A 19,065-nucleotide genomic window follows, 5' to 3' on the forward strand; every position below is an offset into this window, starting at 1 on the left:
TGGGCCTCACCGCCGCCTATGACACAGCGTGGCACCAGGGCCTGATCTGGTGGGCCCCACCGCCGCCTATGACACAGCGTGGCACCAGGGCTTGATCTTGAAGCTCCTCCGAACCATCCCTGACCGTCATTTAGTGCGGTTCCTTGCCAACATCCTTGCCAACCGCAGTTTTGTACTCAAGACCAGCGACGGACAAACTAGCCGACTGCGACGCTTAAGAAACGGAGTCCCCCAATGCTCGGTACTGGCCCCCATGCTCTTCAATCTCTATATCAGCGATCTGCCACGCACGACCTCGCGCCAGTATGGATACGCAGATGACTTGGCCCTACTGCAGTCGGACAAGAGCTGGTCAAATGTTGAGGATGTGCTCTCGGCGGATATGGAACTTGTCGCGGGCTACCTTAAGACCTGGAGACTAAAACTGAGCGTGGCAGAAACCACCACAACGGCCTTTCACCTGAACAACAAGGAAGCTCAACGCCAGCTAACCGTCACCCTCAATGGGTCACCCCTACCCTACAACCCATTTCCTACATACCTCGGGGTGAAACTAGATCGGCAGCTGACCTACGAGCAACACCTTGAAGCTCTCCGTGCTAAAGTCTCGGCAGGGAACAACCTCCTGCGTTGCTTGGCCGGATCGTCATGGGGCGCCAGGACATCTACTCTCCGAACCAGTGCTCTTGCACTCGTGTACAGCGCCGCTGAGTACGCCGCCCCAGCATGGTGCCGCAACGCTCATACCAGCAAGCTAGACGCCACCCTCAACGATACCATGCGAATCATCACCGGCTGCCTCCACCCTACTCCGACGGATCTCCTGCCGGTGCTCGCAGGTATCGCACCCGTCAAGCTTCGCAGAGAGTTCTTCATTCATAGGCTGGTGTGCAAGGCCCCATCGGACGCCAAACATCCTTTGCATCACCTCGCCCAGGATTCACAGCAACTGGGACAACGCCTGTCATCTCGTCACCCTTTCTCCCGTCATGCAGCGACCCTCTGTGGCTCCGGTTTCAACATACTAGGAGCATGGAGAACCAGCTGGGAACAGACATCGTGACCTCCTCAATTCACTGTCGCACCGAACACAACAGCCCCACCCGGCTCGGACATGCCCCACAAAGAGTGGGTCGCCCTGAACCGGCTCCATACAGGGGTCGGCCGGTTCAACGCCAACGTGCATCGTTGGGGGTTGCGTCCATCAGCAGCCTGCGTGTGTGGAGCAGACCAGCAAACAGCGCAGCACGGCATGTTCGACTGCACTGTCCTCCGTCCCCCTGGTGGAGGGGTATACCTCACGGGCCTCTACAACAGCACATTGCACTGGCTACAGCGCCTGGAGATCGTTACATAACTTCTGCTGCCTCTAACGCAAGAAGAAGAAGTCCATGGTCTGTGTTTATATCTATATATACCAAAACGTTTGTTTGTTCCTGAACTACAGCCAAAACGGTACACGATAGGGGGACTATTTTAGGCCCACCTTACTCACCGTCGTCCCTTTGGTGCTAATGGAAGAAGTTTCATTGAAATCGGTGTTATATTTTTTAAGTTATTCACATTTTAAAGTTTAAATCTATCTCCTAGGGAGGGAGGGGGAGATGGAGTGGGGGGAGGGAGGGTAAGGGGGGGTTGAGGGGGATGGAGAGGGGAAGGGAGAGGGATGAAGAGGGGGGGAGGAGAGGGTGATGCAGGAGAGGGTTGGGCCCAACGGGTCCTCTTGGTCTAGTCTCCTCTAAACCTGTACTTCAATGGTTTCTATATTTCCATGTGTACCAAAGTACAGCTCAGCAAGACTATCCACAAACATGAGCACAATCCCCTGGTTAGTAAAGAATGTACAGAAGAGCCCACAGAGCCAAATGCAAGGGGCACCATTTTGGTGCCGTTTTACAGTTCCAGCTGCAGCTGGACACAAAGGCCCATTGCAGCCGTCGCCTCCATTTCAGTCGTCCTGCGATCTGAATGTCCCTCTCCTCGCCTGGCCTTCAGCCCTTGTTCCCGAGAGGGTGCCTCCCGCAGCTGACCTTGAGGACATAGAAGGTTCTTCTTACCGGGCACTTTGTCCTGTGTCTGCTGCCTTCTTCCTCCTATCTGATTCCTGGTCTTCGGGGTGAGCGGGCACCAGGCTTGGCAGCCTTCCCTCTCCGGGCGGGTTCCCGGGTCCACAGCGGGCGAGCTGGGCCTGCGGTTGGGTTGCAGCCTCGGCTCCCCGGGCCGCTGGGCTGAGTCCCATGCTGCTGAATGGGGCTTCTGCGGCCCTCTCCACTGCGGAGGCCCTGCACTGGCTCCCACCGCCCATTCATTCCCCTGCCCTCACCCCGACTTCCTCCTCTCCGGTCCGCGGGGCAAACAGGGGCTGGGCCCGGCAGCAACCCTCTTCAGGCTGGTTGTTGGCACCACAGCGGGCGAGCCAGGCCTGTTGTCAAGCATGGCCTGATCGAAACATATAAGATTATTAAGGGGTTGGGCACGTTAGAGGCAGGAAACATGTTCTCAATGTTGGGGGAGTCCAGAACAAGGGGCCACAGTTTAGGAATAAGGGGTAGGCCATTTAGAACTGAGATGAGGAAAAACTTTTTCAGTCAGAGAGTTGTGAATCTGTGGAATTCTCTGCCTCAGAAGGCAGTGGAGGCCAATTCTCTGAATGCATTCAAGAGAGAGCTGGATAGAGCTCTTAAGGATAGCGGAGTCAGGGGGTATGAGGAGAAGGCAGGAACGGGGTACTGATTGAGAATGATTAGCCATGATCACATTGAATGGCGGTGCTGGCTCGAAGGGCCGAATGGCCTCCTCCTGCACCTATTGTCTATTATCTATGGCCATGGCAGAGGGAGTGACTTTCTATTGCGCAGCATGCTGGGAGCCATCAACTTCAAGCTCACCATTAACCTTGAGGTGATTTTAGAAAATAAATTCTCAGAAAGATCGAGAGTATTTAAAAACTAATACCTGAAAAGTCCTACAATTTAGCTGATGGTCTTAATAATCCAAGGGGAAATGCACCGGCAAGTCTGCAATGTAAATGTTTAGCCCAAGAAGGAGTTCAGTATTCAGACCTCCCAACCCTTCTGAATTTGGCGGAAATTTTCCGCTTTCTTATTTCATTTCCGCCATTCCGATTTCACCTCACATTTTTCCGCAAAACACATGCCTCACCTCACCTCACCGCTGGCCTGGCCTCGCCGCTGGCCTGTACTCTCCTCACCTCGCCGCTGGCCTGTACTCTCCTCACCTCGCCGCTGGCCTGTACTCTCCTCGCCTCACCTCACCCTCGCCGCTGGCCTCGCCTCGCTGCGGAGTGTGAGGCCCATTGATGTTGAGAGGGGATGGAGGGGGGGGGTTGGGGTGCGGGGGAGGGGGGCAGAGGAGTGTGGAGTCAGGGGGGGTGGAGGAAGGGAGGGGGGTGGAGGGAGGGGGAGTGGAGGTGGGGGGAAACGGGTGGGGGGGACATGGACCGTTGTGATTTGCTGTTGAAGACCACTGGAGCAAGTATTTCTTCAATGAGATTAGGGATGTGCAGTTTTAAATGAAACTCTTTCTTCATAACAGTCAAATATTTTATGGCCATTGTTCTTTTATTCAATACCAAGAGAATTGGGATGTGTAAGGGAAAAGCAAAATAGAAAAAACAAAACAAAACAATTTTTACTTTGTGTTATTAAAAGCATTTCTGTTCAATAACCTTTCTATAAATAGCAGAATATACTCATGATAGGCCTGACATTGTACATGTAGTCCAAGAACTACAGACTGTTGGAAATAATAGTAGTTTATCTCACATGAATGCAGCGCAATGCATACGCGCATTTGGCGTGCATGCTTTTTTCCCCCTGAAAAGTTGCATTACGCACCATATTATGAATTTTGATGTAAAATTCTGAATTTTGGACATCAAAATTCTGAATGTGTAAAATCAAATGTTGGGAGGTCTGACTATTAGAATGCAGCTTATTGCCTAGTCTTGCTACTTTTAGAATTTTATATTTAAAAATGCATGTACAGAAATTCCCATGTTGCTGTGGGTTATATGAGGTGGTGATGCAAAGAATGATGTTGGCCTGGAAAAATTCAGGACAGTATGTACTGAGATCAGAGATCTCCAGTGACCAATGCTCCATTTGCACCACTTAAAAACAATTGACTGGTTTGGGTTTTGCAAGCTGACAATCGATCAGCAATGGAAGCATCTGAAATGTTTTCATTTAGTGCATTTGTGGGAAGGATATTCTGTTCATTTACTACATACGCCCTGCCAATAATAGAAACTATATTTCAGCCTTGCCTTAATGTTTGTGGATTATCAAATGCTTCAAAAATACTGATTGTGCAGGAAGAGTTTGGTGTACTTACTATTAGTGCGTTCTGGGATTTGAATTTGTCAAGTTTTGTGTCAGATGCCATTTTAGTTTCTGGAGATGCAAATTGCCAGGGAGGCGAAGTGGTTGGTGGTCTGCTATTCTGTGATTTACTTTATTTTCCCTTTGGAAAGCCGTGATTGAAGAAATGTCCAAGGTCAACGAAAGTAGATTAGGTCTCTTGAGAGCTGACATCTGTTAACTGTTACAAGCCAAATGGTAAAATCCCAGCGCTGATGAATGCAGGGCACTAAGCTGCTTTATTCTGGATTTCCAACCTTAATGACCTTTTATGAGAAATTTGTGATGTTTTGAATTTAAGGTCAAAATTTGAACTGTTCAAGTGATACTGGGGAAGTGGGGAAATGTGCTGAGTCTGACCATAAGTTCTTTCCATATTGCAGTGGAATAGTTGAACTACTGTGAGGTAACTTTTCAGACAGGAAAACATTTAGTTGCTTGTCACAGTTGATCTTTCTCTTTGTTATTTTGAAGGTTCCCATGAGCACTGCATATTCATTTCGATCTACATATACACAAAATCTATTGCACATTTTATTCCCCTGCAAATTAAATCTGCAAGCGCATGATTTATTGAGTACGCTGGATGCCCCTGACATCGCCGACTGGAAATTCGTTTCTCGTCAGTTTGCATGGTAATTGAAAAATGTCATCTTTCAATTTTAGCTTCTAAAGGTCAGTTTCACGAGACTCTCAGCATGTGGAATCTCCCTCATGATGGGAAAATCTGTTACAAGTGAACCATCCACTCCTTTCCAAAGAACTTTCATGCAGTTTATCCAATATTGACATTACACTCAAAGAGCAGCTTTCTCATTAAGAGTGGCTGCACTTGTAATCTTAGTTTCTTCAGATAGCTTAAAGGGAGATTATTGCACCACAGTTGTTTTATTGTTATATTTATCATACTTTTACCAATATAGTTGATTTTATTTTGGCTTTAACAAAAACCCCCACATTTTTTGGGAGTAATTGAACCCTATTTGAACATATCTTTGAAGGAGTCTTGAATTTGCTGCGTCCCCTTTTGTGGACTTGGCACATGTTATAGAATGATGCAGATTCATACTTGGCTCATTCCAAGATTCCGCAATGTTTAACCAGTCGAAATCGTAGCCCATTAAAACTAAATGCTCATCCAAATTGGACCCCTTGCAATGGGGTTGATATTTGAGGTGAAGTTTTGGCTTTCATCTATGTCTGGAACTGGACTTCATGGAGGCATGTAGATGAGAAACTAGTGGAGTCCAAGGCTGAAAGCCTTGGAGGCTCTGGATGGAACAGAGCCATATGTATGTCTGGAGTTCTACAATTGACAGAAGTGGAATTAAGCAATGAGTGTACCTTTGGGTTGGAGAATGCGCATTAAAGATTGGAGCAGATTGCCTTTGGTTTGGTTTGCAAAGCTTTTGAAAAAGGTAAGGGTGGGATATTTATTCTCGCCATTTCGGGATGAGGTCCATTTCAGTACTCTGTGAGAGGACACGACCACTGATCTGATGTGCAAGGAAGGATTTTGAATTCTCTGGCTTTTGGCGATAATTTCCCCAGATTTGTGATGTCTCTATTTCATTCTGGATGACTGAGCCTTTGCAACGTCCTGCTGCAACACCCAACATCTGCTCCACAATTCTGCTGACTACCAGAGAGGATCTTTCCATTTGGTGACCCCAGGGCAGCACTGTCCCCGAGCCAGCTGACTGCCAAGTCGAGAACGCGAAGAATCCTACTCTTCTTCTGGCTGGAAGACTATGTGAGAACAGAAATGCGAGAAATGGAGGAGACAGAATTTGGACCTCTGCTAGCTAAAATAGAAAGGCAACTAGTGATATTGCAGCAGATGGAATGATGGAGAAACTGGGTAATGCAATTGAGTCTTGTGGAATGTAGATACAAGGAACTAGAGATGCTGGATTGCAAAAAAGACACAAAGTGCTGGAGTAACTCAGCGGAAAACTTTAAGAATATCTTTTGTGATTATTTATTGCACATGTGCATAACATTTATAGGAATTTATCTAATCCTTAACACGTTCCATCTATTTTTTGTTACAGCTCAGTCCTTTAAAGAATTTGCACAACTACTTCATACTGTTGAAGAGGAGCGAAGAAGATTGGTGAGAATTACTTTTATCTTAAATTTCTTATGGTGACAGCACTTATCATCACATGGGTTATCGAAAGCAAACCACAGCCATTGATACTTAAAATAAAGGTTCTGATCTTTGTTGATGAGGCATAATATTTGGCATGCTTTGTGGCATCAAATTATGCCAGTGCCGTCTTTAACAAAATATGGTTGAAACGTTTACTATTTCCAATTTATGTTGTTCAGAGCAAATTATATAAACAAACTAGACCAAGTGGACCCATTGGGCCCATTCAGTAGTCCATCCCCTCTCTCCTCAACCCCCCCTCCCCTCTCCCTTCTCCACCACTCCCCCCTTCCCCCTCCCTCCCCCTCCCCTCCTTTTAAACTTAAAAATGTGAATAACCTTAAAAATATAACACCGATTTCAATAAAACTACTTGCATTATCACTAAAGTGACAATAGTGAGTAAGGTGTGCCTAAAATTGTTGTGCTATCGTGTACCGTTTTGACTGAAGTTCAGTCACAAACAAGATAACAAACAAGAGTTTTAGTATTTCGATTAGAGCAAATTCTGTGATAAGCATTTAATTAATTTCCTGAGCTACTGTGGTCATGTTTTAGGATGGCTCAAAAATGACTTAAGTCTTGCTTGAGTGGGAGGAAACCGCCCACTACATCAGTGGTACAGTGTATGATGCCCACTACATCAGTGGTACAGGATGAACAGCATTGGTGATAAGAGTTGAGAGTGCTATAGAAGGAAAATAAAATAAGAAGCCTTACATAGGTACAAAATAATCACATACCTGTAATTAAAGGAAGTGGAATTCCTGGGACATTAAGTGATATCATCTGTTGTGTGCAGGTAATAATTAATAGTTGATGTAAGAAAATAACTGCAGATGCTAGTACAAATCGAAGGTATCACAAAATGCCGGAGTAATTCAGCGGGTCAGGCAGCATCTCAGGAGAGAAGGAATGGGTGACGTTTTGGGTCGAGACCCTTCTTCAGACTGATGTCAGGGGAGGGGGTGGGACAAAGATAGGATGTAGTTGGAGACAGGAAGACAGTGGGAGAACTGGGAAGTGGGAGGGGAAAGAGAGGGACAGAGGAACTATCTGAAGTTGGAGAAATAAATATTCATACTGCCGGGGTGTATGCTGCCCTAGCGTAATATGAGGTGCTGTTCCTCCAATTTGGGGTGGACTTCGCTATGACAATGGAGGAGGCCTATGACAGAAAGGTCAGATTGGGAGTGGGAGGGGGAGTTGAAGTGCTCAGCTACTGGGAGGTCAGGTTGGTTAAGGCGGACTGAGCGAAGGTGTTGAGCGAAACGATCGCCGAGCCTGCGTTTGGTCTCGCCGATGTAGAGAAGTTGACATCTAGAGCAGCGGATACAATAGATGAGGTTGGAGGAGGTGCAGGTGAACCTCTGCCTCACCTGGAAAGACTAGTTAATAGTTGATGCCTCTTTGTCAGAACCTGAAATGTGATGCAGTTATAAAGTGTGTTTGTTCTGCATATTGATACTTCATTTTATGCTTCATATATTTTGTTAGCATTGTTGTGTGCTGGAATGGATGTTCTACAGGATATTAAAAACTTGTGTGCTTAACAGAATTTCAAATTCTTTGATGTGGAGAATGAACACAATAATTCTTTTCAGACTCAATTGGAGTTGTACGCCACCATTTATGGAAATGGTCTCTGCCAAGATGAAATAGAATTTTGAATTTGCTTTTGGATTTGCAACTTTGTTGACACGGGGGTGACGGAATTTTTGTCGTACCTTGGCATGGCGGGGCAATGGTAGAGTTGCTGCCTTGCAGCGCTGGAGAACCGGGTCCGATCCCGACGATGGGTGCTGTCTGTACGGAGTTTGTACGCCCTTCCCGTGATTGGATGGGTTTTCTCTGAGATTTTCGGTTTCCTCCCACTCTCCAAACTCGTACAGGTCTGTAGGCTAACTGGCTTGGTAAAATTGTAAATTGTCCCGAGTGCGTGTAGAATTGCGTTAATGTGCTGGGATCGCTGGACGGTGTGGACTCGATGGGCCGAAGGGCCTGCTTCCGCCTTGTATCTGTAAACTAAAAATATCACTATGTCGAGCAATGGTTGAAGTGACCACAAGGACCATGATAGCTCTTGGTATAATATATAGTTCAGTGATTACTGGTTATAACAGCCAGCATTGTTCTGAGAATATAGACAGCTGGACATATATTGTTACAACTTGATAGTTTGTCTTTGAGGTTCGCAATGCACGGTAGCGCAGCGGTAGAGTTGCTGCCTTACAGCGAATGCAGCGCCGGAGACTCGGGTTCGATCCTGACTACGGGCGCCGCCTGTACGGAGTTTGTACGTTCTCCCCGTGACCTGCGTGGGTTTTCTCCGAGATCTTCGGTTTCCTCCCACACTCCAAAGACGTACAGGTATGTAGGTTAATTGACTGGGTAAATGTAAAAATTGTCCCTAGTGTGTGTAGGATAGTGTTAATGTGCGGGGATCGCTGGGCGGCGCGGACTCGGTGGGCCGAAGGGCCTGTTTCCGCGCTGTATCTCTAAATCTAAATCTAAAATCTAAATCTATATATACTAGATACAAATAATTTCCAGACCCAAATTACCTCACTTGCAAGGAGTGAACATGTACATTCTTTGAAATACATCATACCACAAACACAAACAGTGGAAAATGTTCACAATGGTGCTATTTGACTATATTCAGCAAATATTTTTGTGCAGGTCAAAAGAATATCAGTTTGAATGCCAATTCAAAAGACCACAGATTGCCTAAAACAGTTGGACCTTGGAGAACCAAAATTAAATTCGAACCAGAATAACTCCTCCAACCAAATCTGCATGGAATAAAACTTAATTGGCTTTCAAGTACATGTCACAATTGCATAAATATTTAAATTCATATGTGAATTAAAAAGTCAATACAAATGAGTTAATTAAACAACTGCATATTGATGTTTCTAAACATTTGAGCACAATGCTGTGTGAGGAAATCTTCCAGAATTGAGCATCATCGAATTGGTTCTAGACTATGATATGTTTGGGCATTGCAAACGAGTAGAAAATGAAAGATGTTGTTTTGGGCACATTACTGTTTTCATGAGTTGAGTAAAACTTGTAAATATGATGTTATTCATCAGTTCATGCTCATGATGTTTTAACATGGGCATGTACAGTCTAGCTATTGATCCCTGTTTGTATTCTGTTCAAACTCCAGTTATTATACTTGTTTGTACGCCTAAAATTAACAAGGTACGTCATGCCAAGTAAATCGCTCTCCCATCTTCGCATTTAACATTTCATGCAAAACCTATAAACATCTACCTCCTAGAAGTTATGCCAAATAATGCTTGTAAAGTTAGCTTCAGGTACTTTACAGCACCAAAGATAGTACACATGGTAAGGTTTACGATGAAGTAAAACAATTATTCAATACAGCTAATGTAGCCCTAACTGGAGTCACTTCCCAAAGACTTTGCTCCGAGATCTTTGTTGAAATTACATTGTTCCCATTCTCAGATAAGAAATAAACATGGCAATTTCATACTATATTCTTAACCATTAGTTCTGTTGTCTTCATGGCAGTTTTTAACTGATTTTTTTTCATCCTCAGCAATTAAGTTTTTTAGGTTCAGATTGAACATTAGCAAAGAAGCCCCCTGATGATTAATTACTATGTTGTTCACAAAAAGCTGTAGTAACTCAGCAGGTCAGGCAGCATCTCAGGAGAGAAGGAATGGGCGACGTTTCGGGTCGAGACCCTTCTTCAGACTGACTTCAATTACTATGTTGTAAACTATATGAGAGCTTCTTCAAGGGCATAAATGATCAGTCGTAGTAGAGCTTCGTTTATTATTGTCACATGTACCTAGGTACAGTGAAAAGCTCTTTGTTGTGTTATCCAGTCAGTGAAAAGACTATATATGATTACAATCAAGCTGTCCACAGTGTGCAGGTACAGGATAAAGGGAATAACATTTAGTGCTAGTAAAGTCTGATTAAAGACAGGTCTCCAATAAGGTAGATCGGCCAGGACCACTCTCTAGTTGTTGATAGGATTGTTCAGTTGCCTGATAACAGCTGGGAAGAAACTGTCCCTGAATCTGGAGGTATCTGTTTTCAGACTTCTGCACCACTTGCCTGATGGGAGAAGGGAAAAGAGGGAGTGTAACTGCTCCTTGGTTATGCTGGTGGTCTTGCCAAGGCAGCTTGAAGAGTGGATGAGGAATCAACTAGTGGGAGGAGCAGCTCCCACAAAAATTGCATCTTCTATAACAGAGCCCCGCGCATGTGAATGTAAAATATGTCTCTGAAGTTCTTCAACCGTGCACAATTCTACATGGCTAGGTCCCGAAGTCCTTACTCTTACGGTTGGTAATTTGTGCCTTTCTTATTTTACACCAGAATCAGCCGTGAATCCTATTGCTATTCTGGTAGTAGTGCTCCAGAACTATCATTGTTTCCTTAGTTGAGCTGCAGCAATAAAATATAATACTGATGATTGTTCAGATCTGCCTTGCTCACTAAAAGTAGAACAAATCTAACCTGACTAATAACAGGTTTGTTTCACTGCTATCAATCCTCAATAACGTGCCAGAGTAGATGAGCAGCAGTCTCTGTCTTTCAGTCTGAAGAAGGGTTCCTGCAGCCCAGTGGGAATGTCTTTCCATGATGTCTTCCCATGATGGAGTCTAGAGCAAAGTGCATGTCTTGGGTCTCTAACGTGGGGCATGTGGATGATGTGCTCTCTGGCATTGCTTACCTATCCTGCAGATGGATTTGGCAGATTTTGCTTAGAAAGTGCCTGTTCAGGTAATCTGTCTCTGAAGCATTAAGCAGGGCAGAGACTGTGGGCTGCGTGGAGTGGTGTTCATGGTCATGCCTAGACCATGACCTTAGAGACTGGGTTGAGGCCTTGATCTTTGAGCATTATATTTCTTCAAAGATAGACACAAAATGCTGAAGTAACTCAGTGGGACTGGAGAGAAGGAATGGGTGACGTTTCAGGTCGAGACCCTTTCCGACTTTTTCTTCAGATGTTGAAAGATTGTGCGAGCTCACTGGAAGCGGAGGTGAGTTATATATCTGCTTTCACTGAGAGGTGGCTGCTGAACGATTTGGAAAGTGATCCATTGTTTCCAAGATATTTATTCACAAAATGCTGGAGTAACTCAGCAGGTCAGGCAGCATCTCAGGAGAGAAGGAATGGGTGACGTTTCGGGTCGAGACCCTTCTTCAGACTGTACCAGCATCTATAAGATTATTAAGGGGTTGGACACGTTAGAGGCAGGAAACATGTTCCCAATGTTGGGGGAAGTCCAGAACAAGGGGCCACAGTTTAAAAATAAGGGGTAGGCCATTTAGAACTGAGGTGAGGAAAAACTTTTTCAGTCAGAGAGTTGTGAATCTGTGGAATTCTCTGCCTCAGAAGGCATTGGAGGCCAATTCTCTGAATGCATTCAAGAGAGAGCTAGATAGAGCTCTTAAGGATAGCGGAGTCAGGGGGGTATGGGGAGAAGGCAGGAACGGGGTACTGATTGAGAATGATCAGCCATGATCACATTGAATGGTGGTGCTGGCTCGAAGGGTCGTATGGCCTCCTCCTGCACCTATTGTCTATTGTCTATTGCCTATTTGCTGTTATTTTCTTACACTACATTGTTTCCAAGATATTATCATGGACATTTATTGTTAGTGAAGGCGCTGTCCAATTGGGCAGTTAGGTAGATTACCTGTGTGCTATGGATATTTGAAGTAAGGCTCATTCTTTTTTATGCGTCAGTAAACAAGTCCGCAAAGTTGGTCCTGTCTTTATCGAGGTATTTCTGGGGATATTCCCTGGGACAAATGACTTGGAGCTGAGATTCTGAGAATCCACCAAGTGTAATTTGCACACTGCAGCTCACTGGAGCGATCTAATGCAGAACTGCAAGTGAATATAGCTGAAATATGGCTGAATATTCTTTCCACTTTCCCATTCATCCTGTTAGATGAGTTTCAGTCCAGGAAGGTCATTGTCAGAGATGTGGTATAAGCACTCTAGCAAAAGAGTCAAAGTATCATGATTTAAAGTGTCATATTCCTTTTATATCACACACAATCACCAACGGGTTATTGATTAGGGACAATCAGCCACGATCACAATGAATGGGGGGTCCTGGCTCGAAGGGCCGAATGGCCTCCTCCTGCACCTATTTTCTATAACCCTATAACTCAATGGCAATCACCCACAACATAGCTCAACCACCTCCCCATAATGTTCATTAACACTGCCATTATAAGTTCTTCATAGTCAACATACTAGGGAAGGGGTGAGAAGAGTAATCACACCTATCGTGAGCAAGGGAAAAACTTGAGTACTGTAAACCGTTGCTATAATAGACCATGGGGGGGGAGGGGTTAATGGAGTCTGTTATTTTATGTCATTGAAACAAAGAACTGGAGATGATGGTTAATGCACAGACGGACATAAAGTGCTGGAGTAATTCAATGGGTCAGGCAGCATCTCTGGAGAACATGGATAGATGAGGTTGGGACCATTCTTCAGACTGATTCAATCTGCTGAGTAACTTCAGTACTCTGTGTCGTTTCACCTTACAAATAGGCGGCGATGTTGCTGGTCTGACAATAGACAATAGGTGCAGGAGGAGGCCATTCGGCCCTTCGAGCCAGCACCGCCATTCAATGTGATCATGGCTGATCATTCTCAATCAGTACCCTGTTCCTGCCTTCTCCCCATACCCCCTGACTCCGCTATCCTTAAGAGCTCTATCCAGCTCTCTCTTGAATGCATTCAGAGAATTGGCCTCCACTGCCTTCTGAGGCAGAGAATTCCACAGATTCACAACTCTCTGACTGAAAAAGATTTTCCTCATCTCAGTTCTAAATGGCCTACCCCTTATTCTTAAACTGTGGCCCCTTGTTCTGGACTCCCCCAACGTTGGGAACATGTTTCCTGCCTCGCGAGTCTGCACCCGCGAGCCCTTCTTCACCGGTTGACGTGGCTGTTGTTGCGGCTCACGTTGTTGCCTCTGACAGGACCCGCTTTCATCATGCCATCGCTACCGGCAGGAGGTGCTGTGTCTCCGTGGGGCTCCCTCGTTGTCTGCTCTCCGCTCCACCGTCGCCTTCTCCTTCTGCCCCACGGCCGTCGACATCTTCCAAGGTGAAGGACGAGGCGGCAGTGGAGGAAGGGAGAGGCCGAGTGGACGGAGCGACGGGCCGGCGGGAAGAGGCAGCAGCGGGTGGGAGGGGACGGGGCCCCGCAGTGACCGAGCACAATCTGGCCGGTGGCCACGGCCCAAGGAAAGCTGCATCATGAGCAGCAACAACGGCCGCATCAAAGGGGCTGCGACTGTGACATTTGCCCCCGACTTCATAACGGGAGACATGTGAAAACAATAAAAAATGGCAGGAAATAATGGAGCAAAAGCTGAGCCAGACTGGGCCCTCCCTCGTTCACTGCCCAACATCAGTCTGGCCACTTCTCATAGAAACATAGAAAATAGGTGCAGGAGTAGGCCATTCGGCCCTTCGATCCTGCACCGCCATTCAATATGATCATGGCTGATCATCCAACTCAGTAACCTGTACCTGCCTTCTCTCCATACCGCCTGATCCCTTTAGCCACAAGGGCCACATCTAACTCCCTCTTAAACATAGCCAATGAACTGGCCTCAACTACCTTCTGTGGCAGAGAATTCCACAGATTCACCACTCTCTGTCTGAAAAAAAACGTTCTCATCTTGGTCCTAAAAGACTTCCCCCTTATCCTTAAACTGTGACCCCTGGTTCTGGACTTCCCCAACATCGGGAACAATCTTCCTGCATCTAGCCTGTCCAACCCCTTAAGAATTTTGTAAGTTTCTATAAGATCCCCCTTCAATCTTCTAAATTCCAGCGAGTACAAGCCGAGTCTATCCAGTCTTTCTTCATATGAAAGTCCTGCCATCCCAGGAATCAATCTGGTGAACCTTCTCTGTACTCCCTCTATGGCAAGAATGTCTTTCCTCAGATTAGGAGACCAAAACTGTACGCAATACTCCAGGTGTGGTCTCATCAATGCCCTGTAGAACTGCAGCAGAACCTCCCTGCTCCTCTACTCAAATCCCCTCGCTATGAATGCCAACATTCCATTCGCTTTCTTCACTGCCTGCTGCACCTGCATGCCTACTTTCAATGACTGGTGTACCACGACACCCAGGTCTCGTTGCATCTCCCCTTCTCCTAATCGGCCACCATTCAGACAATAGTCTGCTTTCCTGTTCTTGCCACCAAAGTGGATAACCTCACATTTATCCACATTATACTGCATCTGCCATGCCTTTGCCCACTCACCTAACCTATCCAAGTCACTTTGCAGCCTCCTAGCATCCTCCTCACAGCTAACACTGCCCCCCAGCTTCGTGTCATCCGCAAACTTGGAGATGTTGCATTCAATTTCCTCGTCCAAATCATTAATATATATTGTAAATAGCTGGGGTCCCAGCACTGAGCCTTGCGGTACCCCACTAGTCACTGCCTGCCATTCTGAAAAGGACCCGTTTATTCCTACTCTTTGCTTCCTCTCTGCCAGCCAGTTCTCTATTCACATCAATACTGAACCCACAATACCGTGTGCTTTAAGTTTGCATACTAATCTCTTATGTGGGACCTTGTCGAAAGCCTTCTGGAAGTCCAGATATAACACATCCACTGGTTCTCCCTTACCCACTCTACTAGTTACATCCTCGAAAAATTCTATAAGATTCATCAGACATGATTTACCTTTCATAAATCCATGCTGACTTTGTCCAATGATTTCATCACTTTCCAAATGTGCTGCTATCCCATCTTTAATAACTGACTCTAGCATTTTCCCCACTACCGATGTTAGACTAACTGGTCTGTAATTCCCCGTTTTCTATCTCCCTCCCTTTTTGAAAAGTGGGGTTACATTAGCTACCCTCCAATCCTCAGTAACTACTCCAGAATCCAAAGAGTTTTGAAAAATTATCACTAATGCAGCCACTATTTCTGGGGCTACTTCCTTAAGCACTCTGGGATGCAGCCTATCTGGCCCTGGGGATTTATCGGCCTTTAATCCATTCAATTTACCTAACACCACTTCCCGACTAACCTGGATTTCACTCAGTTCCTCCATCTCATTTGATCCCCGGTCCCCTGCTATTTCCGGCAGATTATTTATGTCTTCCTTAGTGAAGACAGAACCAAAGTAGTTATTGAATTGGTCTGCCATGTCCTTGTTCCCCATGTTCAATTCACCTGTTAGAAATTGCGGAGGTGGAGAGGCTATTCAGGAGACAGAAAAGCCGGAAATCTCCAGGACCAGACAATGTTTCCCCCTCTACCCTCAAGCTCTGTGCCGAACAACTGGCACCGGTCTACATAGATATTTTCAACCAGTCCTTGCAAACCTGCACTGTCCCTGCCTGCTTCAAGGTCTCCACTATTGTCCCTGTACCCAAAAAGACAAGGATCACTGGTCTTAATGACTACAGGCCTGTCACACTTACCTCTGTAGTCATGAAGACCTTTGAAAGACTTGTGCTGGCCCAGCTGAAAAACATCACTAACCCCCTGCTGGACCCTCTGCAGTTTGCATACTGGGCCAATAGATCGGTGGATGACGCAGTCAACCTAGGCCCGCATTTCATCCTCCAGTACCTAGACCGCAAGGGGACCAATGTCAGGATTTTGTTTGTGGACTTTAGCTCTGCTTTTAACACCATTGTGCCAGAACTACTACACTACAAACTCTCCCAGCTGACTGTGCCTGAACCCCTCTGTCAGTGGATCATCAACTTCCTGACAGACAGGAAGCAGCATGTGAGGCTGGGAAAGCACATCTCAGACCCGCAGACCCTCAGCATAGGAGCACCACAAGGCTGCGTACTCTCCCCTCTACTTTACTCTCTCTACACCAACGACTGCACCTCCAAAGAATCCTCTGTCAAGCTCCTCAAGTTTGCGGATGACACAACCCTGATTGGACTGATCCAGGATGGGGAGGAATCTGCCTACAGATGGGAAGTGACACAGCTGGCGTCCTGGTGCCATCGCAACAACCTGGAGCTCAATGCTCTCAAGACAGTGGAACTAAGTGTAGACTTACGAAGAGCTCCCCTCCTCTTCCCCAACTCACTATCAACAACACCACAGTCACATCTGTGGAGTCATTTAAGTTCCTTGGAACCATCATCTCCAGGGACCTTAAATAGGGGGCCACCATCGACTCCACAGTCAAAAAGGCCCAACAGAGGATGTACTTCCTGCGGCAGCTGAGGAAACACAATCTGCCACAGGCAATGACGGTCCAATTCTATACTGCTATCATTGAGTCCATCCTCACCTTCTCCATCATGGTCTGGTTTAGCTCAGCCACCAAGCACGACATCTGGAGGCTGCAACGGATCGTTCGATCAGCTGAGAAGATTATTGGCTGCAACCTTCCCCCCCCATTGATGAACTGTGCACTGCAAGGGCCAGGAAGCGAGCAGGCAAGATCATCTCTGACCCCTCTCACCCCGGCCACAAACTCTTCGAGGCACTTCCCTCTGGAAGGCAACTCCGGACTGTCGAAGCAGCCACAGCCAGACATAAAAACAGCTTTTTTCCACGAGTAGTAGTTCTACTCAATAACCAAAGTCTGTAGTCTCTTTTTTGCTCTGGTTTATTTTCACCCTCAAGTTTAGACCGTAATGTTGTATCCTTATTGTTTTGATGTGTTTATACTTTATTCTTAATTGTTAACTGTATGTTTGTGTTGTCATTTGTGGGCGGAGCACCAAGGCACATTCCTTGTATATGCACATACTTGGCCAATAAACTTATTCATTCATTCATTCATTCATTCATTCATTCATTCAAAAGTGAGAAATGTTTAAAGAATCAATTTTGCCAAATAAAAAGTAGTTGGTAAATTAATTGGACTAAAGATTGGCAAGTCCTGGGGCATGCTGGCCTGCATCCAGAGGTTCTAAAAGAAGACGTTGCAAAGTAAGTGGATGCATCTTTCAAATGTGTTCAGATTCGGGAAGTTTCAAGCAGATGGGGAAAACTGCAAATGTAACAACTCTTTGCAAGGAGGAATAGGGAAACAGATTGGCTAACTGTCGGCTTTTGACCAAAGTCGTGTCTTTGAGAAAATGCAGGAATCAATCATTGATAAAGTAATTCAGAATACTTAGCATGTGATAATGATTATGTACAGTCAACATGGTTTGCTCAAAGGGAAATTATTATTGACATATTTATTAGAGTCCTTTGAGGATGTAGCTAGCAGAGTGGATAAAAGGAAGCAACGAGATGTAGTCTATTTTTATTACCAAGATATGTTTGATAAAAGGCTACTGCACAATTGAAGGTTCATGTTACATAATATATTAGCATGGCTGGAGAACTTGTCTACCAATGGAAAACAGTCAGAGTACATGAATCATTTTCAGTTTGGCAAGGAGCAGGTGGTGATGTGCTGCAGCAATCAGTGGCGGGGGATCTCAACTATTTACAATGGACATTAATGACCTCAATAAAGGGAGCAAATATACTGCACCCAAATTTTCTGATGATGCCACGATAGGGAGGAAAGTATGTCGTGAGAAAGTCGCAAAGTCTGGAAAGATTTGAGTGGGCAATGATTTGACAATAATCATGTAATGTGGGGAAATATGAGTTTATACACATTGGTAGGAGAAACAGGAAAGCAAAATGTTACTTGGATGTTGTGAGAATCATGAACACTGGTTCTCAGAGGGAGACTCAAAATGCTGGAGTAACTCAGCAGGTCAGGCAGCATCTCAGGAGAGAAGGAATGGGTGACGTTTCAGGTCGAGACCCTTTTTTCTTGGTTCTCAGAGGGAATTGGGTGGCCTTGCATGAATAGTGTAAAACTAATATTTGGGAGAGCAGAAATTAGGCTGTCAAAACTCTTTAGATTCTGGAGTAGTTCCTGAGGATTGGAGGGTAGCTAATGTAACCCCACTTTTTAAAAAAGGGAGGGAGAGAGAAAACGGGGAATTATAGACCAGTTAGCCTAACATCGGTAGTGGGGAAAATGCTAGAGTCAGTTATTAAAGATGTGATGGCATCACATTTGGAAAGTGGTGAAATCATCGGACAAAGTCAGCATGGATTTATATTTTTCGAGGATGTAACTAGTAGAGTGGATAAGGGAGAACCAGTCGATGTGTTATATCTGGACTTTCAGAAGGCCTTCGACAAGGTCCCACATAGGAGACTGGGGTACAAACTTAAAGCACACGGTATTGGGGGTTCAGTGTTGAGGTGGATAGAGAATTGGTTGGCGGACAGGAAGCAAAGAGTAGGAATAAACGGGTCCTTTTCGGAATGGCAGGCAGTGACTAGTGGGGTACCGCAAGGCTCAGTGCTGGGACCCCAGTTATTTACAATATATATTAATGATTTGGATGAGGGAATTGAATGCAACATCTCTAAGTTTGCGGATGACACGAAGCTGGGTGGCAGTGTTAGCTGCGAGGAGGATGCTAGGAGGCTGCAGAGTGACTTGGATAGATTAGGAGAGTGGGCAAATGCATGGCAGATGCAATA

The 19,065-nt window shown here is 45.6% G+C and overlaps 1 protein-coding gene across 1 annotated transcript in view; it reads left to right on the forward strand.

Annotated features, from left to right (window-relative positions):
• The window catches only part of arhgap42a (Rho GTPase activating protein 42a), a 280,741-nt gene that overhangs the window by 115,850 nt on the left and 145,826 nt on the right, over positions 1–19,065 (forward strand). The window contains exon 3 of the mRNA XM_078403156.1: positions 6,437–6,498. Within this exon, the coding sequence (XP_078259282.1) occupies positions 6,437–6,498 (62 nt within the window). The remainder of the gene's footprint in view (positions 1–6,436; positions 6,499–19,065) is intronic.

The sequence above is a fragment of the Rhinoraja longicauda genome, chromosome 7 (assembly GCF_053455715.1).
Source record: "Rhinoraja longicauda isolate Sanriku21f chromosome 7, sRhiLon1.1, whole genome shotgun sequence".
Lineage (NCBI taxonomy): Eukaryota > Metazoa > Chordata > Chondrichthyes > Rajiformes > Arhynchobatidae > Rhinoraja > Rhinoraja longicauda.